This window comes from Frieseomelitta varia, unplaced genomic scaffold (assembly GCF_011392965.1).
Source record: "Frieseomelitta varia isolate USP_RPSP 00005682 unplaced genomic scaffold, Fvar_1.2 scaffold_518, whole genome shotgun sequence".
Lineage (NCBI taxonomy): Eukaryota > Metazoa > Arthropoda > Insecta > Hymenoptera > Apidae > Frieseomelitta > Frieseomelitta varia.
The window spans coordinates 72,311-98,842 of NW_025110277.1; the positions used below are offsets into that span (position 1 = coordinate 72,311).

The 26,532-nt window shown below is 46.0% G+C and overlaps 1 protein-coding gene and 2 long non-coding RNA genes across 4 annotated transcripts in view; 1 reads left to right on the forward strand and 2 right to left on the reverse strand.

The window, feature by feature from the left end:
• LOC122533319 overlaps nt 1-17,154 on the forward strand; it is a 32,426-nt gene extending 15,272 nt beyond the window's left edge. The window contains exon 4 of the long non-coding RNA XR_006307678.1: nt 16,853-17,154. This is a non-coding gene — a long non-coding RNA (uncharacterized LOC122533319). The remainder of the gene's footprint in view (nt 1-16,852) is intronic.
• Nucleotides 11,183-24,892, reverse strand: LOC122533320. 2 transcript variants are annotated; one of them, XR_006307680.1, is made up of 2 exons: nt 24,870-24,892; nt 11,183-13,621 (listed from the first exon to the last, which is right to left on the reverse strand). It is a non-coding gene; the product is annotated as an uncharacterized LOC122533320 (long non-coding RNA). The 2 variants fall into 2 exon arrangements; XR_006307679.1 differs by having other exon boundaries at nt 24,860-24,885.
• Nucleotides 12,115-18,652, reverse strand: LOC122533317. The gene is made up of 2 exons (XM_043662925.1): nt 17,698-18,652; nt 12,115-15,967 (listed from the first exon to the last, which is right to left on the reverse strand). Exons 1-2 carry the CDS (start codon nt 17,800-17,802, stop codon nt 14,321-14,323), a joined length of 1,752 nt encoding a protein of 583 aa, XP_043518860.1. The 5' UTR covers nt 17,803-18,652; the 3' UTR covers nt 12,115-14,320.
• Nucleotides 24,893-26,532: the final 1,640 nt, after the last annotated feature.

The window sequence follows — 26,532 nt, forward strand, 5'->3', positions numbered from 1 at the left end:
AGGCTAGCGGAGCAAAGGGAGACAAACTCACGGCAAAACCTCCGTGCATGTGTGTTGTACTACTTGCCACGGCAAAGGAAGCGAGGGAAGCTGTCGATGAGAGCGTGCCGCTCGATCCGCGATTATCCTATCGTGTTGTTGCACAACGAATTTCTACATGCATATTAGAGTAGGAGCGTTGCGCATAGAGCGTATACGATGCCTCTGCGTACGTCGATTGCGTCCACGGGAACATCAAACGCTAACCGAGAACATTTTCGATAGCTCCGGCCGGTTGTGCGCGTGTTCCCTTCAAGGTTGCACCGATGCACTGCGCCGATTCTACCCATGTGTGGCTCGCCCACAGTTGAATTTCTCACAGTCGGAATTTCCTTGGCGTTTTTATTGCAGAGTATCACAGAGTATGAACATTTTCACGATATTCGTTCAAGTTGAACGGTTTGCCTGCGTTTTAAGTCCTTTTCGTTTTAGATTCGTTAGAGTTTAGATAATAATGCGTTTACTCGTGATGGTTACTTATATATATATATATATATATATATATATATTTACGGGGCGACAAACGTTCGATCGATGGTTGTATGATTTCGGTAATAATTCGTAAATTGTAATTAAGAGAAAGATGGTAAAGATGGGAGAGACATGAGAGAATGGAGTAACGTCACATAATCTATATTTACGATACAATATATATACATATATATATATATATATATATATATATATATATATATATATATATCCGCTATATTTACGGGGCGACAAAACGGTTCGATTGATAGTTGTATAATTTCGGTAATAATTCGTAAATTGTAATTAAGAGAAAGATTGTAAAGATGGGAGAGACACGAGAGAATGGAGTGAATCGACTATTAAATATATATACTATAACAATACTATAATATATATATATATATTGTATCGTTAGTATAGATTATGTGACGCTACGCGATTCACTCCATTCTCTCGTGTCCCTCCCATCCCTACAATTAATTACAATTTACGAATTACTACCGAAATCATGCAACCATCGATCGAATCGTTCGTCGCCCCGTAAATATGCGTTGCGGACACGGGTACGTGCAAACGGCTACGTAATTATTAATTAAAACGAGCAAACTTGATTTACACGATTGCAAAGAAAGTTAAAAGAGGCGAACTTGATTTACATGGTTGTGAGTAAGAAACAAGGAAGATAGGAAGGAAGGAAGGAAGGAAGGAATAAAGGGAGAAAAAGGAGAAAAAAAGGGGGAGAAAGAAGTAGAGAGAAGCGAAAGGGAAGGAAAGAAACCGGTTCTAGGTAGAGACTCTCACGAGCGCGTGCACGTTGGTTTTTCGACCGCGCGTGGCAATGTTCATTATTCGAGGGAAGTCAAATTTTCACCGATAGTGGCGATAGACGGCGAGCGACAAACGACGAGCCAGCAACGATCAAAGTTGAAAAGAGGAAAGGAGAGGAACGAGTAAATGTAAATTCGGCTGGGTTTCGGAGGCCCCACGAGCCCGCGAGCTGCAAAACCACCGCGCAAAGAGGACTGATCGCTCGTGAACTTTGGCCTTGCGCTCGAGGGGGGGGGGGAGGGGGCAAGGCCACTGACAACGCTTACGTCGAGCTTCGTGCGAACTCCGCGTCCCTCCTCTGCGTGTGTGCGCGTGTGTGCGCGTCGCGATTCTATCAGCATGGTCGTTGCTACCGACGTACGTCGCCTGCTACCACCCACGATCGCCACCGTCGTCATCGTTTCGCGCTCTGGCAGCGACGCGTTTTCCTAGAACGACGGGCACGCGATCGATAGCCACGTGATCGAAATATATTTAAATACGGGCCTCGCGAAACGATGGGGTTTCACGCGCCGAGAGTTTTTCCGGTGACCCCAGTCGCGGCGCGCGTCTGGTCTGGCCCAGTGGAGCGTGCACTTTCCGCGCTGCCGGTCTTTCCACACGCGCACTCGCATGCTAAATAGAGATTCGTCCACTCTCTGGTGAAAATATTGTCCCTGCCAGGCAACAGACGTCGACGTGACCGTGAGTCACGGATCCCCGCGGAGAACTTTCGATTCTTCGAACGACAATCCCGGACACGATACCGCTCGAGCGAGAGGTATACACGCCCGCGCGTTTCGTCTCGAAGACCGACCAGTCGGACAAACGACGGTGGAATCGTTCGCGCCGTTGCGACAATATTTTATCGAGTTTCCAGCTCGATTCGATCCTCCGCGTAGAACGTATCACGCTTCACGATCGGCTTGGCAATGCACGACGCGCAAGGGCCCCGGGATGGCGATGGCGATGGCGATGGCCGGACACGCGACACATCTCCCGTTGTTGTGTCCGATTCACGCTACGTGCGCTTCACCCTCGGCCCTTGATTAAAATTTTCTCTTACCGCTGCCGCTCGTTTCCGCTACCGGTTCGCGTACACCACCAGTCGTTTCTACAACTATACGAATGCAGCGAGTAGTAGGAGAGAAGCGTTCAGTTGTTCTTCGATCTCGTTCGTACGTCGAACCTGTAGTAAACCGATTCCTCTCCGCGTAATTTCACCGCAGTTCCCGACACTTGGCTCACATCCCCGCGCACCGTTTCCTGCGTTCGTCGATACTCGTTACGGGTTTTCCTACGTTCGAGCAACTTTAGCCGGCTGTGACCGAGCAACCTCCGCCACATGATCTTCTCCTCTCGTCGGAGATCCGATCTATACGCTCCGCTCCTCCTAACCGAAACGATTCCGATCGCCGAGCTTGTAATTACATCGTAATTTATGCGCCTGCACGTATGCTTGCGAGTCCTGCCTGTGGCACTTTCGACCCTCTCCTCCTCTCTCTCTTTATCTCCAACACCTTTCGCACGATCTATACTTGGAGCTATTTCACTCTCTCTTCACATCTTTTAGATTCCACGGGTCTAGCAAACGAAATCGTGCAGTCGCAATCACGAGCAAAGCCGTCGTTCGAATTTATTCTTTTTTTTTTGAAAAAGTAAGTTTCACACAACAGCTTCGACACGCGATACGCGCGCGTTATCAACACGGCGAAAAGATTTTCATTGCTCTCGAGTAGTCTCGAGAGCCTCGACGACCTTAGGATACCACCGCGGGGAGACGACACGCGTCTGTACTCTCGCTAATAAACGCTCGATAAGATAAGAACGAAAGTCGCGAAATCGCCGTTTGTTGATTCATCGATCGACTCGTCATTTGCAATTGCAAATGCGCGTAATACGCAGCAGTTGCATTCGCCGCGATACCGATATGAAACTATCGACTTAGGTCTGTTTGATATTTACGTATGTTGCATGTATATTTGCATGTATATTTGTATGTCGTAAGAATTAATGACGCTTATCGCCTTATAGAAATCCGCTGATTTAGAACAATCCGAAAACTTTTTATACTCGAGTGCGACGTCGTCGTCGTAATTGAACATTCCATGGACCAGGTTGACATTTTCTTTCCCTGCGTCTTCCATTCGTTAATTGTTCGATCGTTCATAACGTTCAGCGTGACTGAACACACGGAATATACGCGCGACCGAAGTTTTCTTCGCGCGAGTTCCAATCGATCGAGTGAAAAAAAAAAAAAAAAAAAAAAAAAAAAAAAAAAAATAAGAAAAGACTGCGAAGGATCGTTTGTTTTCGAGATTGGAAAACAAGGAAATGGAGTTGAAAGAAGGAAGAAGGAAATCGACGGTCGGCGTATAGTACGAGAGAATATTCTTCCGATAAGAGACAAGAGAGGAGGCTGAAAGGCGGAGGAGACGGGCGAACGGGTGGTGAACGCACGGTCGATACGCAGTCGGCCGTGCGCACAAACAAACGAGGGAAACGCAGCTGGCAACGCAGTCATGGCATACACGTGGCATTGCGAGTGCTAATGCACCGAGGTCACCAGGAAGCCGCTATCTAAGGCACACGCGGTTGCGAGACTCCGATATCGTTTGCGCGCTCTTTCTTTGTAACGAACAGCTGGTCGAGCTGAGTCAGTAGTACGGCCTTGATTGTGCCGTAGCGGAAGATCGGAGTTTGCTTTCGTTGTGACTCGCGACCACGTCGTTCCGCGGGGCACCGATGCGCGCGCGCGCGCGCGCGCACGTGTTCCTCTGCCACTACGTGTTCTCCACTACACCGAGAGAAACGAGATATCGTCACGCGATGGACCCCGTCTCGCGCGCGACGATACGCCGCTAACGTTCGCCACGGTTTCGCAAGCGATCGAATCGCACCGTTGATTATTCACCGCCCCTTTCCCTCGTACCGCCGCTCTGAAACGCTGACTGCAGCACCAGCCAACTTGGCCATCCTCCGTCAGATACGCTATTATTCAAATATACACTCGGCGATAATTCCATTCGAACAGCGACGACACAGCGTCTCGCGATAGGCGATCGAAACTTTTGCATTTAGAGCGTAGATCGACGCGCGCGCTATCGCGCGTGGTAGTATTATTGCTCGCGCTGACGCGGTATTTTGCAATCAGTCAGTTCGCCGTTAAGCGAGCTAACCTAATTGCGCCGTAGCTTCACGGTCCGCTTGCTCGACGACCGACAGACCGACCAGGATCACAACCGATAGCGTCGTAAACGTCCCTCGCACGTCACGATTGTCACTCTTGATCGTCTCTCTGATGCTCGACCAAGTCGTCGTTTAGCTTTCTGTTTGCCACGCAACGGCGTTCGTAATGCCGACAACACTTCCCGACAGGGGGATTATCTCTCTGGAGCGCGCGTGTCTTGCAAATTACAGGTTTCGATTCGTCTGTTTCCAATCTAAAGAGAGAGAAAAAAAAAAAAAAAAACCTGAAGAAGTTTGCGCGACGGAGACAGGAGGGAGGGAGTCCCCAATGAACGTATCGGGAATCGACGAAGTCTACGTCGTAATCACTGCTTGTTCTTGGTTGTGCAAGCGAACATCAAGTTTGTCTCTCGTCAGTCGCGTGCGCGACACACGAATTTCGTTCAACTACCCACGGCTATTTTCCATTTCTCGTCGCTGCAGACAGCGTGTGTCCTCTCCCTCTTTCGAACGAAAAGAAAAAAAAGACGAAAAACTCGCCCCTCGCGGTATCGCGGCGGCATACACACCGAAAGACCTAAAAACCCAGATAACGCGTGCAACGTCCGCATCGTCCGAGAAGACAATAACGATCGAAGTGATTCATGGTGGTATAGCGATAAAGCCGGACGCACACCGTAACTGCGTCTTGTACTTTGCCCTTGCCGTCAAGAGCAAGCGTTATTACCGCGACGAAGCGATCTCTCGTTCCATGCTTTCTCACCGTTTTAACACGCGTACGCGCACCTCTTTCCCTGCCTCTTTTTTTTTCTTTCTTTCTTTCTTTCTCGTTTCACCGCGCCTCTCCTCTTCGATGTACGCACTTTCTTCCGCTCCTTCCAGTTTCCTCTTTAGTCCCTCCTCCGAGGGGAGAGATTTCTTTTGAAAAATTTCTTGTGAAATGATCAACTTCGTCTCGAGTCCTTACGGCCTTTTTTCGTGCTATCTTCGCCACTTTATCGTGTCTCATCATGATCGAAAGAAGGAGATAGTCGCGAAACGAAATATGTAACAAAATCGGTCGGCAGACATCCGCCCGATGATTGTCGTTGCGTAACCGCGACAGCGATCGTTCAGAGGTTGAATTCTCGTTTCTTTTTTTTCACGAACGCAAGCGTAACAACCTGCTGCGCCACTATTCTTACAGACGAGCGGTCGTAGAATTACAGATTCGTAGAACGTGGATTCTTAAAAACAACATTAGAATTGAAAGTGATTCTGTCGCCAAAGTCCAGTATCTCTACTAAACGCGTTCGTTACACGGTTTCGCTGACAGCAAGCGGAAACGTCTCTGTTTCCTTGATTCGGAACGCAATGCCGAGATCGTCCAAACAACCTCGAGGATTCCTTCGGCTGGTTTCGCGCGTTCGTGACGATCGTGCTGGAAATACGATTGTACGTACATACGATCTTCGAGGCCTCGCGTCGCGTATAAGGCTTTCTCGAATGACTACGTCGCAGCGCGGCGCGATCGTGAATCACCGCGTACGTGAGTCACGGAGCCGTGCACCACCGCGGTTCGAGCATCGTGGAAAACGAACGCGCTACGCAACGCCGATCGGTTGATTTTCGTTTCGTGGAAAACCTTGGTGTACCACCTCGGCCGTTGCAACGCGCTGATTCGGTCAGCCCGCTCGCAAATCGAAAGCGAGAGGGAAGGAACTGCGCTCGGTGCTCGACCGACCGAACGAACGAACGAACGAACGAACGAACGAACGACCGTAATGGTATGTAAGGCTCGTACCATTTTCCAACAACGCTCGTGCAAATCGCTTTCATCTCCTACGGGGCTGCCATTTCCCGTTTCTGTTTCCGTTGCTTTTCGCTCTCGCTTTCCTCGAGAGGCGAAGCTCGCGTTCCAGCTTCAATTCCAGCGTTTACACGTATCGCATGCACGGTACGTTCGTCGTCGCTCGTTCCTTGCTAGAGCCACGTTCGATTCGTGTACACACCGTGGGCACCGGCTGCCGATCAACGTGATCGCCAAGCGTCCTCCGGCGAAAGCTATCGGTTCCCGTCTGCCGTTTGCCGTCTGCTGCCAGCTCGCTCCGCTTGCCGGCTGCTCGCCCCGCGGATCTCGTTTCTCTTTCACGCTAGTAGCAACCGCAGCCGCAACCTCAGCCTCGACCGACGAGCCATGCCGATGAACGATCGTTTCGTCCGGTGTGGCGCCCACGCTCTCGCACCCGTCCCCAACGCATCGCATCGCATCGCATTCTTCGTCGCGCGTTACTCGCCAACGAATTGTAAACGAACTCCAGAGTGAACGTTCATTTCGAACATTCGTTTGAAAGAAAATGAAGAAGGAGGGGTAGATGTTGCGAAATGGCGTGCAAAAGGAAAACCGGTAGAGGTGGCGCGGTGAACAGCAAGCTTCCTGCTATCGCTGTTACGGAGGGACACGCGGGATGGATGGCTGGAGGAGAAGGGAACAGCGCGAAAAAGCCTCGAGGCTAGCCTCGGCTGGCCTCGACTTCTCTCCTCAGGACCTTCGAATCGTTTCCGCTCAAAGGCGAGAGTTTTCGTACATATCTTCTCCGACTTGATTCTTACGTTTTCGAGCGGTTTTAACCAAAAGGGGTGGGGGGGGGGGGAAGAAATTCCCTCGTTTCGTTTTATCAGTCAATAAGGATCGAGAAGCTGCCGGCTCGTCGGTCGAATGATCTTGAAATGATCTCGAGAAAACGTTGCCCGTGTCTCGAGATTGATTCGACGTATCACCGGGCCCTGACGTCGCAATCGAAAAAAAGAAAAGCCATGCTACGCGCCAATGCCCGCTATCCATAAATTACTCCCCATCGACAGCCAGTGTGGCCAGTTTCTATAAATCAAAGTTATCCGAGTGTTTACATTACATTCTTGTTTCGCGATTACTAAACGCGCAATAAGAGCATGTCGAGCAAATCGACGATAACGGCTCTCGGAATGGAGCGGGCTGGCGATACTCGCGACTCGAAGCCGAAAGGAAGTCGGCGTCCTCCTTTCTCGCCGACACGCGATCGTCGTTGCGCCAAGTCGAAAGGTACAACAGCCAGCGTGCGATCGTACTCTCGCGTGGATCCCTCCCGCCAAATCTCGGGCGATCCTCTCGTGGAGCAATTCGAGCACACGCCAGCACACGCCGACGATGTTATCTTCACACGAGAGTAAATACGTGTACGGACGCGATGTACGTACGCGGTAGAACGCGTCCGAACTTTTATCCGCCGAGACTAACTAGTCGGGAGTAAGTGGGTCGCGGCGTGCAAACTCCGGAATCGCTCATGCATCACGCTGCGCGAGTTAATGTCGCAAGCTCTCTGACTAACCGGCGCGATTTTTCTTCGCGAAACTAGTCGCTCTATCGAGACTCGGTTATCAACGGCGATACGTTGCAACACCGGCTACACCCACGCTTCCATTCGATTCGATTCGACTCGACTCGACTCGACTCGACTCGACTCGACACGACTCGTCGCCGTCCAATCGCCGCGCGAAAAACAGAAACGTCAATCAAATTACTTAAATTCCATAGGCAAATTAGTCAAATTCAGAATAGTTCGAGAACGAAACCACCGCGCGTGGCGCACGAGGCACGGTGCAATCGCCGAACGAAAGGCGGAAACAAAGAAAAGATCGAAGACGGCGAGGATCGGGAAGGAGAACGAAGAGAACAAGCCGAGTCGGATTTACGACGTACGACTTAAAACCGTCCGTGTGATTCATAGCGTTCACCGCGTACCGCCGCCGCTTCAACGAGAGATCGTTCTATTGGCCGACCGGTTTTGGCAGCAGCCGGCGGTACACGTGTTTTTAATAAGCTTTTATCGACGAATAAATCAGTCGCCGCTTTATCGCCAAGATTACGATGTTTGCGCGCGTCGATTCGCACACGACACGACCTCGTCGTCGTCGCGTTCGCCTATATCGATCGATCTCTCGAACGCTTTTCCGTACAACTCTCGCGATTCCTTTTTCCTCCTCCCCCCCCATAACGGTGTATTGTTCTCGATCGCGGCGACAGCTACCGCGATGAATGGTTCCGATTTTGAAATTCCAATCGGAGATTTGCACCGTTTCCATTTCGTCAGATCGTCGGCAGTAATTTCGTCTCCCGACGGAATATATATATACGAACGAAGCGATTCGGCGAAAACCGGCTAGCGAGAAAACGAAAACTCACGGTGTTCTCTCGATGTTGTGCGAGTCGCGCACGCGAATCACGACCTCGAGAGCGTTCCACGAACAGGGATCGTTGTTCGCGAGAGGAAATGCCGAGTCGCGTTGAACTCAACCGCGAGATTCGAACTCAGGACCTTGGACTAACCATTGACCTCGATAGCTATACGCTACCTCGCGGTATGCAGCCAGCAGCAGCAGCAGCAGCAGCAGCAGCAGCATCCTCGCACCGTGATTCGTTCGCGTTCGATCTACCCTTCTCTCCTTTCGTTCCCCCTTCCTTCCTTCCTTCTTTCCTTTTCCTTTTTTTTTTTTTCTCCTCATTTCATTTCTCTCTTTTCCATCCTTTTCCCTCTATCAAACTCGGCGTCGCGATAAAAGTAAACGATTTTCAAAGAATTCCCTCGCCTGTCGCCGATAATCGTGCACACGTCATATCAATCTCGTCGATCGATCCTCATAAACTGACCCACGCTACGTTTGACTCCACGTACGCCGGAGCAATGGATTTCTTGTTCGTTGATCGAAAGGATTACTCGCCTTATCTTGGCGACGTTGAAGCAACCCCGGTCGTCCCGTAATTCTAATCGTTAAAATTATTTTGTACAAGAGACTGTTGGGCTTCTTGTTCCCAAAAAAGAATATTATAACAGAAGAATTTATATTGTTTTGAAATTTATATTCTTTGCATATAAAAGAATTTATTATTTTATATTTAGATATGTTTTAATAATTATTTTGCATTATATTATATATTTCATATAATAATTATCTGATTTTATAAGATATGTTTAAATAAGAGCCACTGCTCGCCCGTTTCGTCATGCTGGCAAGAAGTCGTAACAAAGTCTGCCATAATACGATCACTTGTTGTCTTCATTACCCGCTGCTGATCCGCTTTAGAAACGATTGGCATCGATCGACGTTTAATTTCATCGTTTCTGGAGGAATTGAACGTCAGGACAGAGCTTCAAAGTGATTGGCTAACCACCTGCCATCATACGTTTCGTATCGGTTGCAATCGGTGCGATATTAATACTTGTAACAAAAGCAGACGACAGTCGATACAATTTCGCGCGGCGTCCGATCCACGTGAATTATTTCGAGATAACGATTCAACACGGCGAATCAATCATAATTCAAACGTTGCGAGCGAAAAATATAATACAAGTCCATTCATCGGGTCATCTTCGATCTTCCGTCAGAAGAATACGGCTCAAATACAAGCGCGCGCGAATCAGATCGATACTGCTCTTGGTCCATCGAGCCGGAACAACGGATGTTTCTCTTACTTTCTCGCGCATCGATCGCGGCACGATTGCCGATTTTATCGCACATTGAAATTCCCGTTACAACGCGAACGAGGAAGAAACACGGTGTACGTTCGAACGCGAGACTAATTCGACAGTGTGCAACTGGCCAGACGTAACGACGATACGGCATGCAACGATGAACGTTTCGCTCGTTTCTCGAGATTAGACGTCGCGGCACTTTGCTCTTCTCTGGCGTTTCCCTTCTTCGAACCGTTCGCCGATAGTTAGGAAGGCAAGGGAAAACTGGCAGATAATGGTCGTCGATTCGCAACGACGTAAACAGTTGAAGTACGGCCGTGTTGGCAAGCGTGTTGGCGCACGAGTGGGTGCAACGCCATCACAGACCTTGAGCGATTATTTTACTTTGGTTCGGTCGATTAGTTTGGCTTCTTCTCTCTCTCTCTCTCTCTCTCTCTCTCTCTCTCTCTCTCCTTCCTTCTCCCTTCCGTAGATTGCCACACATCGACTGCGCGTTTCGTTTTGGTTTTACGCGGATGCTGCCGGCGACGCAGTATGTTGAACGCGCATGTACGTACGTTTGCCTTAAAATACACGCAAACGCGCGAGTTAATATGCACCGCCGAATCTAGCTTTCCATCGAGAACGAGCGAGAAAAATTTACAGCGGCCGAGATAAAGCGATCCGAGGGGGGAGGGGGAATTATTGCGTAGATAAAACGAGCGATATCCCTCGAAGCGGTCGACGAATTCGCGATTATCGACGAGAAATAAAAAAGAAATTGTTGGAAATTATTGCTACTGTGCCGACGTTAACGGCTGCCACGGTTGTTCATCCACCGACAGACAACTATTAATAGTCTTACCGCGCGTTATTATCGCGGATCTATATGCGCAGCATAGCGCGACCGGCAATGATTCGTCGCAGGCTTATTTATTTTCTCGCTTCGATCGCGAAAACGCAATTGTATATATCGTAGAAAGAAGTCGGAAGAATTGTACGACACATCGTTCAATGGACTCTCTGGATTTTACAAGCATAGCTAATTCGCGTACGAGTTGGCGTACGACGTTTGTCACTTTGTGCGTACGCGACTCGATTCGTCTGCTATGTGTATGTATGTACGAAGGGATATATCTGGGACACGAGGAGATGTGGAGGGAAAACAAAAAAGGGGGAGAATAAGACGAGAACGCACGTTCTATTTTTAAATATTTTTTTAATAAGTTTGATAAAAAAATTATATAAATCGGATACTTAATAACAAGATGATAAGTGTTATAAACAAAGGGGCTAAATACAAATGTACAGTTTTGTTATACATATATAAAGTTAGTTGTTAGCTTAACTACCTCTACTAAACGTGTATGTATAATGAAAGCTTAAACTTACGACATACAGCAGAACTTGGACATTTGTGTTCCTACACGCGTGAAACACTCCGCATTATTTCTTTTTTTTTTCCTCGTGCAATATACATGGTACACGTCGTTTGTCCTTTCATTTGCAGAAATCGACGAAAATTTACGAGAGGATGATATATATATATATATATATATATATGATTGGTGAAGATTAAGACAGATTATTTCTCCAAAAGTTAAACACATACGTAAAAGATCGAAAATGTTGAACACAATAAAGAAACTGTGAAAAAGGTGCGACCAAACGATGAAACTGATTAGCGAATGATTGAGAGAGAAATGGAAAAAAATAACCTGAACTGATAAAATGATTATTATCGATCCCACAGCTCTCGTCGTTACTCGTCGATTTCAAACGAATTTTCGATCAAATGCGGTCGCTATAAAAAATTCCGTGCAACATTCAATCTCCCGTGTAAAAATATCGGCTACGACTTTTGGCATCATTTCCTACAACGATCGTTTCTCGCGTCACACACGTGTACATGCACACAAGATACATACAACGATACAATATCACTTCCTAACAACAACAATTAACAATAACAGCCAAAACGACGATCGTTTTCACCGTCGTTCGTACCGTTGTTCACCGCGTGCGTATATTTTCGTTAACAATTGTCCTTTCCCTTTCTTTTCTTTTTGTTCTTCTCGTTTTGCACATTTACAGAGCCATAGCATACGCGTAATATTGCACTTTGGTGTGTTTTTTCTTTATCACTATACATCTATGGGAATAAATTACAAACGCCCGTCGACGATTCGTATACGATTATGACTTTTTATACCGTTCGTAGTAAGTAGGAACCGTTCTTTCTCTTTTGTCCGTCGCGACACGATTTCGCTATCAACGGTTCCTTCGATCACGCAAAAAAAAAAAAAAAAAAAAAAAAAAATAAATCGCAAAAATCTTCTGTGTACAGTGTCACTTATATACACACAATAGCTTGAACATTCGAGGAACATCGTTGGGCGAAAGCGTACGCGCGCGTAATTTCACTTCGGTGTACAAGAAAAAGGAAACTAATTGAATAGTGTACAAACACTCGAAAACGGCACGTAACGAATCGATGGAAGATATGAAAGATTCTCAACGGCGTCGGTTCGTCGGATCGAGTTCGATCCCATCATTTTCGCGCGACCTACGAGACACGAATCGTCGTGACAAAATCCACTGCAAATTTTTTCTTTCTTTTTTTTTTTTCTTTTCTTTTCTTGTGACTATCGGTGATTGGCGTTTGGCTTGCTTCTTCAACAACAACTATCGACAACTGATCGAGTATCGGACGTACCTTTGCACTGAAAGATATTCTCACAGCCTATTGAATTACAGAGCGGAGAAGGCACGATAGAAGGGCAGGGACAAGACAAAAGGGCCGAAAATTATCAAGAAAGAAAACAGAAAAAAGAAAAAAACGGTCGTCACGTTACACTCTGGTCCTTTCGTATTTCCCCTGATCGTTTATTATAGTTTTCGTACTTTCTTTCTCTATCCCTGCCATCCGTACACCTCTCTCTTTCGTTCGCGCTATCAAGCATCCCTTTTCTCCATTATCCATTGCGTTTCAAAGAATATACAGCGAATTTTCGGCAATGTTATCACGGGTGGTAAATTGGCGATACCGGGAGGAAAATATACATCGATATCAAAAAAAAACAAAGAAAACTTGTTAGTAACGCAACCGATCGTAGGATCGAAGAAACAAGGACAACGACGCAAGATACCGTGTATATAATAAGATTTTTATTCTTTTGGCAGTCGTTGGACGCGCGTTGCTGAGCAAATACGTAAGTAGAGGATCGGTGGAGTGAAAACGAAAAAAGACTGGGTACTTACGTTAATCGGCAGTGGAGAGGTCTGTCTAAGTCCTTGGAACGCGTGTGGGTACACTGGCAATCGCGCAGTTGGCAATAACGTTTCGAATAACGCGGGTTGTTATCAGTGTGTATCGATGCGTTGGTCCGTTAAAAAAATTAACGGAGATATATAATACAAGAGATCCAACGAAGAAAGAAGAAAAAAGAAAAAAGAAAGAAAGAAAGAAAGAAAAAAAAATAATAATAATCGCGACGTTTGACTGTGTGACACGTTGGCAATCGAATTGCTCGTTAGATGTGCATACCGTAGCGTTACGCAACGCTAAAGATTAAGAGAAAATATGAGATCAAACGTTTTTACGCACATCGAGGATTCGTTCTAACGTGTAGGTACCTACATATCTATATATCGTGTGTAACATCGATAGAACAGGATTTTCGTAGTTGCGCAGAGCACGCGGCACAGGTAATAAATGCGAATAATATAAGAAAGTAAAGCGAAGAGAAACAGAAGCGAAACGAGCCAGGCGACGAATACATATTTATAAGTCCGGGGAAAAAAGTTTGTACGCGCGCCTCTCGCTTCGAGTCTGTCGTTACCTGTACACACTCTGCTCTGCGCGCTGTTTCTCGTACAAAACTGTAGAAAAAAGGAAAAGGGGATTTATCCGATAATTCTGTTCTATCAATTGTTTTATAGTAATGCCGTTCAGATTAAAAGATAATTCTTAGATCTAATATACTACACGAGAGATATACAAAAGAAAAAAAAAAGAAGACGTACGAGTACCGCGTACACATCGAGGACAACGAAATTGTCGAATCAAACTCATAGATCAGTGCAGAACCTCGATCGTAGCTGCATTTTGATAACGTCGTCCGAACGTGTCTTGAAGATAGAGTAAAAAAACGACAAAAAAGCGTTTAAAAAAAAAAAAAAAAAAAAAAAAAAAAAAAAAAAGAAAAAAAAAAGAAAAAGGAAAAGAGGACTATATGAGAATACGTAAACAGAGAGAGAGAGAAACAGTTCAACGCAAGACTATCTGCAAAACGCGTCGAATGAGAAAACACAGCCGCCGTACGATGGATTCCCGGTTTTTATCAAAACGTAACCCAGTCGTTGCCTACGCCGATAGTTGATAACATATCCGTAACATCCGGCGTGCAAGAGAACTCGAAATGCGATCCGCTGGAGCTGGCGGTCTCGAACGTGTCCAAGTCGGTGGTTATTGTCTCCATGTCGAGGTCGATCTTAAAATCGGACGGCTGTATCTGCAGCAAGTCCGTCAACGAGTAAAGATCCGCCAAGCTCGGGTTGTTGCCGGGCTCTTCGAGTTTCACGGCCGTCGTGGCGATGTTCACGTCACTAACGATGGCGACAGCGCTGCTGTCGGTGGCGTCGTCCAGTGAATTGTCGCTAGACATCGCATCGCTGGCTGATGGATTCGTCGATGCTAGACCCGAGGACCCGTGGATCGCAGAGGAAACGATGGTAGGTGGAATCGCGGTGGAATTCCTGGTAACTATGCTCGATGAACGTTTCAACGACGTGCGTTCGGCGCTGTTACTCCTGCTGACGCAGATGTCGGTGTTGGCAACGGGCGTCGACGGATCGGCATCCATTTCCATGTCCATGTCCAACTCCATTTTTATTTCCATGCCCGACTCGATCGACTTGGCGGCGAGAATGGCGGTGGTCGGCGCAGCCGTCGTCGTTGCTGGATCCTCTTTGATGAAATTGCTCGATCGACGATCGAGCTGTGGCAGTGAATGTTGTTGTTGCTGCTGCTGCTGCTGCTGCTGCTGCTGCTGCTGATGATGATGATGATGATTACGGTGGCCGTGGCAAGGTGTCCGAACGCGGAAACTCTTCTCCGTAAGCAGATTCATATCGTTGATCTCGGACGTGGAGAAGGTAACAGTGGCGGGGGCGGTTGCATTCGAGACAACAGGTCCGACCGAGGATAGCAATCGGTCCTTCGGCTCGAACGTAGTTTCGTAATCCATCTCGAAACTCGGTTCTCGCTTGATCTTGCAAACGGCGGCCGTGGCACCGGGTCTGACGGTGGTTTTCTCCACCGAAACGGAGGATATGGCAGGGAGTTGGCCGGCAACTGAACCACACTCGAGGAAATTGTCTTCGTAAAAGCTGGCCGATTCCGGGGAGTCTGGCGTGACGCACGACGGGCTGCTCGGTATTTTAGCGGTGACTATCGGAGGATTAGGAATATAATTAAGCGATGGTCTCTTGTCTAGAGCCAGTCTGACTTTCAAACGTGATACAGACTTGTGGCCGCTGGAGTGACCTTGTAACCTCTTCATCGTTGCACCGACCACTCCAGTACTTGCGTTACCGGTTTGCGTGTTGTTGTTGCTGTCGTTGTTCCGCGTGTGATGATTTCTACCGTGTGTTAATCCCATTGCCGATTTCCGTGGTTTTTTAGCACCGTCCTTTGCTTTCGTGCTTATGGCGTTACCACCACCCGTCGGCTTTGACGTTTTTTTCCTTGGCCTGTACTTATAGTCCGGATATTCCACCATGTGCAACTGTCGAAGTCTCTCGGCCTCTTCGATAAACGGCCTTCTCTCCGCCTCGTCCAACGTCTTCCAACGTCTTCCAAGCCGTTTGCTGATCTCCGCGTTATGCATGTCCGGCTGAATTTCACATATTTTCCTCCGTTCGATCTGTGACCAAACCATGAACGCGTTCATCGGCCTTTTGATGTGATTAGGATTGTTCTTCTTGGTCTGAAACAGAAGAGGGAGAGAAGAAAATTATCGGAAATTATCCTAGACCAACGTGTCCCTAAACTGTGTGTTGTATGTTCACGTTTCGCGAGAAATTGTCGTCTCTTTCGAGTAAAAGATATCGCTCGTAAATACGCGGAACGTATGCACGTATGTGTGCAAACGCATATATTTGCGCCCGCGCAAGTTGACACATACACGTATACGTCTAAAACGTAGAAAGAACAACGATCGCGCGTCTGTGTGTGACGACCGCATGCGTTCTACACGCTGGTGCAATGACGCGGATTTACATATCTTATTAAATGGTAAGTTACGCATCGAGAGGTAGATAACACGTAGCGTGCGCGAGCAATCTCTGCCCATTATACTTTTAGATATCGCGCCGATTATTCGACACGCACCAGAGTGGAAATCGAAAGGGTAGAATGTAGGTTACGAAGGTGTGCGCGAGAATACAGCAACTCGTGGCACGATGATCACGTGACGCGTAAATATCATAAAGGAACTCGACTGCTCCTCCATGTCCTTCCCTTCTTTTTTTTTTTTCTTTCTTTCCTTGAAATTGAAATTTTTAACGTACACGATGTATATATATATATATATATATATTCCCGGAAAATGTTCGTTAACTTGCCGATATTTGCGATCGTTTGATCTGACCTGTATTTATGCAATTAGCGGGCTGACACTTTACCTACGTATGGTGTGCACGCATCACATTTATTCGAAACACTCGAGCCGTATACACAGACGATCGATCGTGAATATATAACATGCATAATCAGAATTAATCCGTATCTATTCAAAAGTGAATTTTTTCTTTTCTTTTCTATAGAAAAGTATTTCCAATTTCTGACTAATTTATTATTTTTCCTTTTACAGATTCTCAGAGACGAAGGACACGAAATATATGTATATATATATATATATATATATCGGCAGGAACGTCGCATTTCTTCGACGTAGAGACGAATAATTTGTGAGATCGGCAAATTTGATTGAAAGATCGATAGTCACGGATGGAAACGAAGGGGAAGAAAGGTAGGGACAGTAATTGAAATAAATTTAATGAGAACCATTGAGAAATCCAAAGTAAGTAACTCACTGAAAGTAACAAACACTGGGAGAAAAATAATCTATCCTGCTCGACGGTTTGTCGCTACGAAAATAAATAACTGTGTATGTATATCCTTGCTTGTTGTGTGAAAACAGTTCAGCGAGAATAACCGTGCAATGACCACCAAACTACCCACGCGCGCGCACAAACATTCTCTTTCTCTTTTTAATCTTCGAAGGAAGAAAGAAAAAGAGAAAGGAAAGAATAGCAAACAGAAGGTACGCCATTTCTTACAGTTTAACGGAAACGCGAGCTGAAAACGATATTGGCAATGACTTTACCTCAAGTCGTAACGTTTCTCCATTTCCCGATAACACATGACAACGTGAATTTGAATGTGCAATTAATAAAACAATAGTCTAGCTTTTCTTTCTCTCTTTCTCTTGGTCTTGCGCGCTGTTCTTGTCGCGTTTTTCAAAAAAGATTGGTATCAACTATAAATCATACTACGTATATCTCTCAATATACCATTTACTGTCAACTTTAAATTTGTTAATAATATCTAATAACCACGGAAAATATATTGACACGTACGCGATAACAAAACAGACACGAACGTCGTGTTCCTCGGGGTATCTCGTTCCAAAAAAAAAAAAAAAATTACACGTACCTGCGTAGCGTCCGAATACGGTGTCGCAGAGTTTTTATCCACAAGTAATGATCCAAACATAACTATCCCCGAACTGGAGAGACCATCTTGCTGTTGCGGCACCATTTTTGAAATTTAAAGAGAACCTCTTTGCGTCACACTTCTCACTTTTCGGTCACCGGCGCCCGGAGACCGATATACACTGACACTTGTAAAGAAATAACGATTCGTAGAAAACAGTCAGTCACGCACGCCAAGAATATTTTGCGTCTTGCGTCTCCTCGCGACCTTGAATCTTTCTCTCTTGTTTACGACTGGTACCTCTCTCCTTTTGCACCTCGTCCGACCAATCTCTTTTCTCTTCTCCTCGTTTTCTTCTTCCACTCTACTTGCCACTTGGTTTTTCCCTTCTTTCGCCTCTCGCTTTTCTTTTACCGCTACGACGACGATCAGTGGCAGTAACGGCACCGCGCGCGCGCGCGCTGCGCCCGCTTTGTCGTAGATGCGCGAAAGAGAGGCGAGTTCAAAGGATTGGGACAGCAGACGGAGGCAATAACGATCGATGATCGAGAACACGTACGAGATGGCGATTCACGTCTCTTCTGAAGCAAAATCGCAAACACGTGAGCAACGATTCTTCGTGGCGCGTGATGCGTGCTCGAGGATCAGGTTCCGCAAACACGATCAGCAACAAGAGAAGCAATCGTAATATTTAATATGCACGCACTTTGCAATGTGTTCACTGGTAGGAAGAGACAAAGAACACGTACCAAAGCACTTTACAAACGGGCAAATATTTTGAAAATTATTCGCGCGCGTTTCGACTACGCGTCTGCTCTTCTATCGGATGGATAGAATTTAACCTCGCGTATCGTAAGCGCGTCTACAAAACGATTCCTCAAGCTCCGATGTCTGCTCGTCGATCACGAGATGACATTATCGGCCGACGTCGTAACGACGCTCGCTCGACGAGCGCTCACTGCCAACTAACTCGCCCTCAGTCCTTCTACCTCTATACTACGCTCAGCTGAGACTTCTCCCTACTCCGCTAACTCACGTAAACACGCTGCCTTTCCAGCCAGTCGCGATGCAGCCGTTCGTTTCTCCCTCTTTAACCCTGAAACCCTGTACGTTGCTCCCTTTTCTCTTTCTTCTTTCCTCGTTTCCCGTCTCTATCCTTCCTTCTCCAACCGTTCACGTGCACGTATGTGTGTTTATCTTCTAACAGGCGCTACACACTGCCGTCCAGCCAGCCTCGTGCATTCGTGCACCGCGCTTGTTTACGTACTCGCCCGACGTAGCAGACGCTCGCCTCCCTCTTTATCTTTTTTTCTCTTCTTTTTTACCATTTTCTGGTTCCATCGGCCTCCGGAGTGAGCGTCAATCGCTCGTTAGAATTTCGACTGTCGTACGAATAATCGATGTCTTTTTCTTTTTTTTTTTTTTTCTGCTCCTGTTCGTTTCTCCGTCCCTTCCGCTCTCTCCTTCGACTCGCTCTCGCTCGTTATCAATCGCTATCTCTCTCGCAAACTACGAGATTCTAGCGCGTTCAACCGCTTGCGCTGGAATGACGTGCCACGCGCGTCGAGAATCTTTTATCCTAAAATTGCAATATTTTCTCAATTTTAAGTATATATATATATATATATAAGTATAACCCAGGCAAAACAAATGATAAATTTATTACTTCTTAGTGATTTCTATCCAGTGATATCATACCGACGAGTTCAAAGGAAGAAGAAAGCGACGAATTATTGTATACGGTCACTCGTTATGGTCCGCAATCAGTTAACAGCACGAGTGATGGAACCTCTTGCGCTAGAATGACGTGCCACGCACGTCGAGAATTTTTTGCCCCATTATTGCAACATTTTTCTCAGTTTTAAGTATATTTAAATGTAACCGAGGCAAAACGAATGATAAATTTATTGCTTCTTAGTAATTTCTATTCAGTGATATACCGACGAGGTCAAAGAGAGAGCGACGAATTATTTGTAGTATACGGTCACTCTCTCTCGTTATGGTCCGCGGACCAGTTGCCAGCGCGAAGGGTTAATCCCCACGACACGATCGTTGACCGCTGTCCTATCGTTTGATTTCCTTTTAACCGTGTCTCCTGTCTATCACCGATATCTGTCGTGTCCCCGATATCGTCTAGCCGTCGCAATATATCGTCGGCCGATCACTCGAACGCCCGACTTTCCGCCGACCTTATCGCGCTCGCGATCGTCTGCGCGATGATCGATTAATTTTCATCTTCGATCTTATCGCGCGTTATCAAATATGTACGTTGTTTACGTTGCACGAGAGAGAAAGAGAGAGAGAGAGAGTGAGAGACAGGACTGACCGGACGCGTGACGCGTGTTTCTACGACGGAGAATAAATACTTGAGCCAAAACAGCAAATACTCGACGGAAAAATAGTGTCGCTGTATACAGGGTGTACGCCAGGTTAAATCGCCAAACTTCAGATATGAATTCAAAACCTTGAAACAAATAAATTCTTCCTCCGGAAGTATGCTCGCAAATCCTTCCTTCGAGAGATCTTTATTTCCAAAGTTATTAAGAGTTAGGAATGAATAACATTGAAATAGGTGATCGTTTCGAGCAACATGCGTAGTAATTACAATTATGATTTTTAGCAATAAACACAACAATTTTCTTTAGTAGTATACGTGATAAATCTGAGTCATTTCGATGGCATGCATTGCCTAGTCCTACAGCTTTCGTAGCGAGTGTCTCTTGACTTATACAGGACAAATTTGCTCGTTTCGCGATCCTGAATTGATATCTAAAGTTTGGCGTGTATATCGTTGAAATTGGCCCGATCGATTGCCATCGACGGCCGTACGAATACTGTTTGTTGACCGAACCTCGTCAAGGAGCGGCGAAGAAGCGGAAAATGGAATCGAGCCAGAGACTCGTCGGCGAGGCGCACGAGCGTGGTCGTGCGCGCACGCGATCGCTAGGAGCGGCTGTCGTCACTTAACCGGATGCTAGCCGCAGTTCGTGAATACTAATCCACGTTTCTTCTTTCTGATACGCGTGTATTTAGAAAGAAAAGACGAGGACGAGCGCGATTCTCTCGCTTCGCGTCACGACGAACCCACGGCTGCTTCGTTTCCGTTTTCTGTTTCTCTTATCGATGATGACCGGGATCGCGTCGCATCGTTACGACCAACAACAGCTTTGCTCATGATCGTTCGCGTCGCGAGCTGTTCCATGAAAGCGAGGCGAATTCTAGCCGGACGATTCGAGGAGGAAAGTAGCAGCGGGGGGGCCGCCTACTCGGCTGCGAGCTCCGCGGCTTGCGAAATACGCACGGCCTATCGTACGGGAACACCCGCGCTCTGCATTTCACCCGGGCTGAGTCAGCCGTATCGCGCCGATACGTTGCGCAATCGCCCCTGCTCGCGATAATTGCCAACAGGGGTGCAAAGCGGCGTGTACGCGCGGCAACGATCGTTGGAAATCCGCTGTTTTTCGTCGCTGTTGGCGTTCGTCTTTCCGTGAGAACTCCAGGGAAAAACGATCCGTCCTCGAAGGTTTCCAGTGACCCACCTATACACACGTACACGCACGCACCTACGTACGTGCGTGTAGTCGCATCCGAATGGTTTCGAAATACCAAAGGTTGGTCGGAGATGCGTGTGCATCAGGATGTAGACGCGCAGACACGCGTGTCGAAGAGCGTAGCGCAGCGCAGTTCAAACACTTGGCGCCCCCAAACTTCACGTTTTCAAACATTCGACGTAGAGTATTTTACTCAGCGGTGAGACAGTGGAGTTTCGCTCGTGCGAAACAATCGAATCAGCTGGTTATTCTTCGCCTCGGCAGCTTTCTCGTCGCTAGAAAATAGGGACGAGAAACGCGTGATAAAGGACGGGACGTTCGATCGCGACATATATTCGCGACTTATCCGAGTATGTACTGCGACTGAAGCCGAGCCTACCTGGAAACGAATATCGGTCCAGCTGTCCAGCTGTCCAGCAGCTGTGTACTTCACCTGCCCCGTTTATATCGGTTCTGAACGGTGGCGCGCGTGCACACAGCACCGCGTGCTGGCACCACTGCTCCGAACGCTCGAATCCGCCTATCGAGGATTCGACTCTGGCGTTGGTTTCGCGACGGAAACTGGAGCGTGTCGCGAAATCAACGACGAAACAGGAAACACTCCGCGTTCTGCCCACCTTTTCTCTTATTTCGGACTGCCGGGAGAACATCGGAAGATGATTTCCAGACAAATTATACCAGTCACGGAGGAACGCGTTCCGCGTCACGGTACAAGAGTCGAGGGACAATGATTTTACACGGGTGCATTTCCGGCTGTTTCCAGCCGTGATGGATACACTCTTCCTTTCCTCTCTTTATTCTACTCTTATTGATATATCTTCATTTATATCCGATATATTTTCATTTCGTTTCATACGTTTTCTTTCTCTCTCTTCCAATGACACTCATTCTCTTTCTTAATTACATCGTGCGTTGACACAATAATTTTTATCGTTATTTGAAAATCTGCGTGAGAGGAAAAAATTTCGAGATGAGACTGCAATTGTTCAACTAAGTTTAATAGTCGTGAGTCGATCGATAGGCAGCGAGGAGATACGTCTGTTTTGCATTTCTTCAAATTGCAAAGTTCTAGCCTCGAAACGATCGGGGAATACTAATCGTCTCCGGGAAAACCGTCGGAGCAACGTCGTTAAAGAGTCGCGCGTCCGGACTATGTACGTATGCACCTGCCTTGCGTTGACGTGTTGCGTTGCTGTTTGTCGTTCCTGTCATTTACGTTCTTGAAATTGATCGGCCAAAGGGATAAAAGTGCACACGGGACGACTCTCGCCATCGGCCAGACGAATTTCCTCCGAACGAGACGATCTCACGCGACGGAGACCTTACCGGATGGAAAGTTCGCTTTATCGGTTTGCACGAAAGATCGAAAGAAGAACAGGTGTGAAACAACGATGCTACACCTGCGTGAATAACCGTACATCAGCTCTACTGTTATGCCTTGTGTTGCGAATTCCCTCGCCTCCGACGGAAACACGCATATACGTACGTACGTACGTACGTACCGTACGTCTTATTAAATCGATCGCACTATTTGCTCGCGCCGAACTCTCGCAACAATATCTACAACGACGCGTACAATTCGATCGCGACGCTGATGCGTTCGATTGGGCGCCTGACACGATTTCCTTCGCCTCCTCCTCTATGACGAAATCGAAAACCATGTGTTGTACGATACGAGTACTTTTCGATGATGCGATGCCATACGATACGTTTGCTCACGGACACGAATTGTAAAAGTGGACACGGATGTGGCTGCGGGTACCCTGATGCATAAGATCCCATCTTCTTTCTCCCAGGCTCCTCGCGCACCTCCTCAACTACGTACACAAGAATGTATATACGCGTATCTGAATTCATTCGCGTGTTGTTTTTTTTCTCAATTTCTTTCGAAACCTTGTGCACGATTGTAAAAGACGAAATAATACTTCGGGGTATAGATTGTCGGAAGCGGAGGGAAAATGAGAACAATAGCACTAAATTTCGAGAAAACAGATGTCGAAATTGGAAAGCAATTCGGCCTTTTACCTTGTAATGATTTATTGAAATACGATTTTTCGCACAAACAATATATATACATTGTCGGAGGAAGTGTAGAATAAGAATGCTAAAATTCGAGAGAAAGTAATAAAAATTGAAAAGCAGGCTATTAAGGAATGTATAGAGAAGGTAATAAAGAAGAAAGATAGAACAGGTTACCTTAGAAAAAAAGGTAGAGGTATAATAATAAACATCTTAAATGTCTTCTTCGTTTTTGGTTACTTTTGAAAGTATATCAGAGAGAAAAATGATTATGTTTTGGAAGGACAATCATTGCGTTAAACAAACAATTTTTACCGAGATCACATCTTTTGAGATTTCTAGTCATCGGTGATCGTCAAATGCTCACAACGTATTCCTTACAAATAATTCCATTACAGGTTACTGTTTGTTTGAAAGATTACAGGATATTGCTGCAGTAAACTTACCATGTTGTGACTTTTTTTTTGGGGGGTAAAGCCGATACGGTTTTCAAGCCAGGTCAGGTAAATAATCTCTAACTTGAATAGTTCCCTGCGGAGCTAAATAGGAAAGACATTAGGGAGTGACGAATTAACTTAGGGACAGTTGCAGTAAGTAATAAGGCATAATACAAGGACTATACAAACGTATCGGATGTATACAATAACTGAAATACCCAAGAAAATAACACAGGTGTCTTCTAAGAAATAAATAACAGCGAGGGTGCGTTGTAAAATATGGTGAGAGCTAATATGGACAGTTATTGGGATTTTTAATGGCAGACGAGAAAAGAAAATGTATATTGTGTGAAATAAGAAGACTACGTAGAAGGATTGGAAAAATAGCAGATAGTTTGAAAAAGGCAGGAGATGGCAGATAGGATCAAATAATCAAGGAACTTATAAATTAAAGAACAAGAAGGTGTCAAAGTTTTTGGATAGAAAAAGATAAGAAATTGTAAGTTTAGTAATTAGAATAATTAGTTTCAACACATTAGTTCAACGCGTAGGTTAATCTAATGTAATTATGTGGGCGTGAGCACATACGAGGTATAGGGAAGACTTGGTGTCACATGTTCTGAAACATCGATATGGTAGAAAATCTTTGATTATTTAACGCGTTATTTAAAGAACGATGTATTGAAGAATTACAACGATTAAAGTTGATCAAGTAGAGATATGATCTTTAGTCGATGTGTGCGGCATGGTGCAAAGTGAGAATGAAAATGAATTGCAATCCAAAATCTAATTTCCAGGCTAACGAGGCTGAATATATATCCATATATAAAACGGAGGGAAAAATAAAATGAAATTATACGAAAAAGATCACGAAAGTGCGACAATTTGAAAAACACAGTCAATGTTTGATCGTCATATTTGTAGATTACATGTTTTCCCACAATTGATAAAGCAGATTTCATTGTAACATACGCTGTTGGTTAAACAGAACATCATCATTATCTCTACGCGGTAACACTCTCTCCAACGCGGTTTATTTAAAAATGAATGAACGTAAAACTTGAGAACGTAAAACAAATTCCTTTCTCAAACTATCCTTCTCGTCTGCATTGCGCACTCTCGTACCCATCGTAACGAGTTTACATGTCAGCCGACATACACACACATATATATATATATATATATATATATATACGACGTGATTCTACTGAAAACAATCGCGATCTCGCATCGATAAAACGGGTAAACATGTACGTAGCAATGAATCACTTCGTTACTATGCACGTAAGTGTAAAAATTCTATTAAACGGGAAGAGGAATTTTAACCGTTTTAAATTTCACTAAATCATGCTTCTTCGACGAAACATTAATTCTCCTCCTCGGAGCGTATAACGGATAACGGATAACGTATAATCGATTTTCCTTGGAGCGGAATAGACCAAGTTGAAATTCTGTTAGACCGTTAACGCTCTTCCAGGCGAGAGTATCGTAATTTTTAAAAGGTGTTCAGGTCGTTGGGTGCCAACGTCGTGGCACGTGCATATGGACAATATACGCCGTTCACGACACGTACGGCCCTTCTGTCTCTCTTGCTCCGAGATCCGGAATCAACGTAATTTGATTATCTCATTGGAGAACGCTTACTTTTAAATCGAATCGCCAACGTCGCCTACTGGCCTTTATCGTTTGCTTCTTGACATTGGCGCGTCTAACTCGATTCTCCTCTTCCTCGTTTCCTTTCCTTTCCCCATCTTTTCTTCTCCATCTCCTCTCTCTCTTCATCACGTCCCTTTTTCTTCCCCGTGTTTTCCTTACGACCGCGCGTGCGATCACGTACGCTTGGTCGAGTACAAAAACAATAAATTCTAATTACAACGCGACAGGAATACGGCACGAATGCACCAGCGTGAACGTCACCGTTAACACACACCAGAGATCTACCCCGGGTCTACCGAGAAAGAAGCTAATCCAGTTTGTAATATGCAATGCTTGATCGGTGATCGGGTTTAGCAACGTATGACCAACTAATCAAGGACCGTTTGCTCGTGAGTAACTCACCTAACTTTGTCATCTGATTGGTTTCCTCTCGACTGGGATTTGATCCTTGGAAAGTCGTTAGATTCGATCTTTTCGTTCCCTGGAGAGAGAGAGAGAGAGATAGAGAATCATTTTGAAAACGCAGCCGGAAGTGGATGCTGCCTCGCGTATGAGAGCGTATGCACGAGTTTCCGGATTTCGCGAGTGCTCGATTTCACAGGGGAATGAGGAAGCGGATTAAATCATACCGTCTCGTGAATCGTTTATCCCCTGATGATGCTGGCTCCGCGCTGGACGAAACTCGTTCTTCGCGAGCTGCTCTCAAACAGCTGACGGATTTTCCTTCTAACGAACGTGACGAATTGTTCTGCAAATTGCGAACAATTGCAGGTGAACAGGCGTACTCTGACGTACTCTGTCTCCCCGAGTGAACCGTTGTTTGTTGTCCAGTTCGCTGCATGCCGTTTCCTCGCAGAACGCAATTGTTTTCGCGAGCTATGGTGTGAACTCGGAACATAGCGAAACGTTTCGTGCGAAACGAACGAACGGTGTGTGAGATACTGGCTAGGATATTTCTATCATTCTTACTTCAAGCAGCAACAGTCTACAGAGCTGTTTCTGTCGTCTTATTAAACATACATGCTTGCACGTATATATACGCGTCACGGCGCCAAATCGTCTCTATCTCGATCAATCGTTGGAAACCACACGAAGGACGTGATACGCCGAGCAAACTGGGGAGGGAAACAATCAGCCGAGATAACTCTATCGAGAAAACTATGCTGAATTGA

What these genes read in the sequence shown, in the direction of transcription:
- LOC122533317 (XM_043662925.1), bottom strand. Translation starts at nt 17,802, where the DNA reads ATGGTGCCGCAACAGCAAGATGGTCTCTCCAGTTCGGGGATAGTTATG. An exon ending in CGTATTCGGACGCTACGCAG is followed by an intron (nt 15,968 to 17,697) that starts GTACGTGTAATT and finishes CTTCTGTTTCAG; the next exon opens with ACCAAGAAGAACAATCCTAA.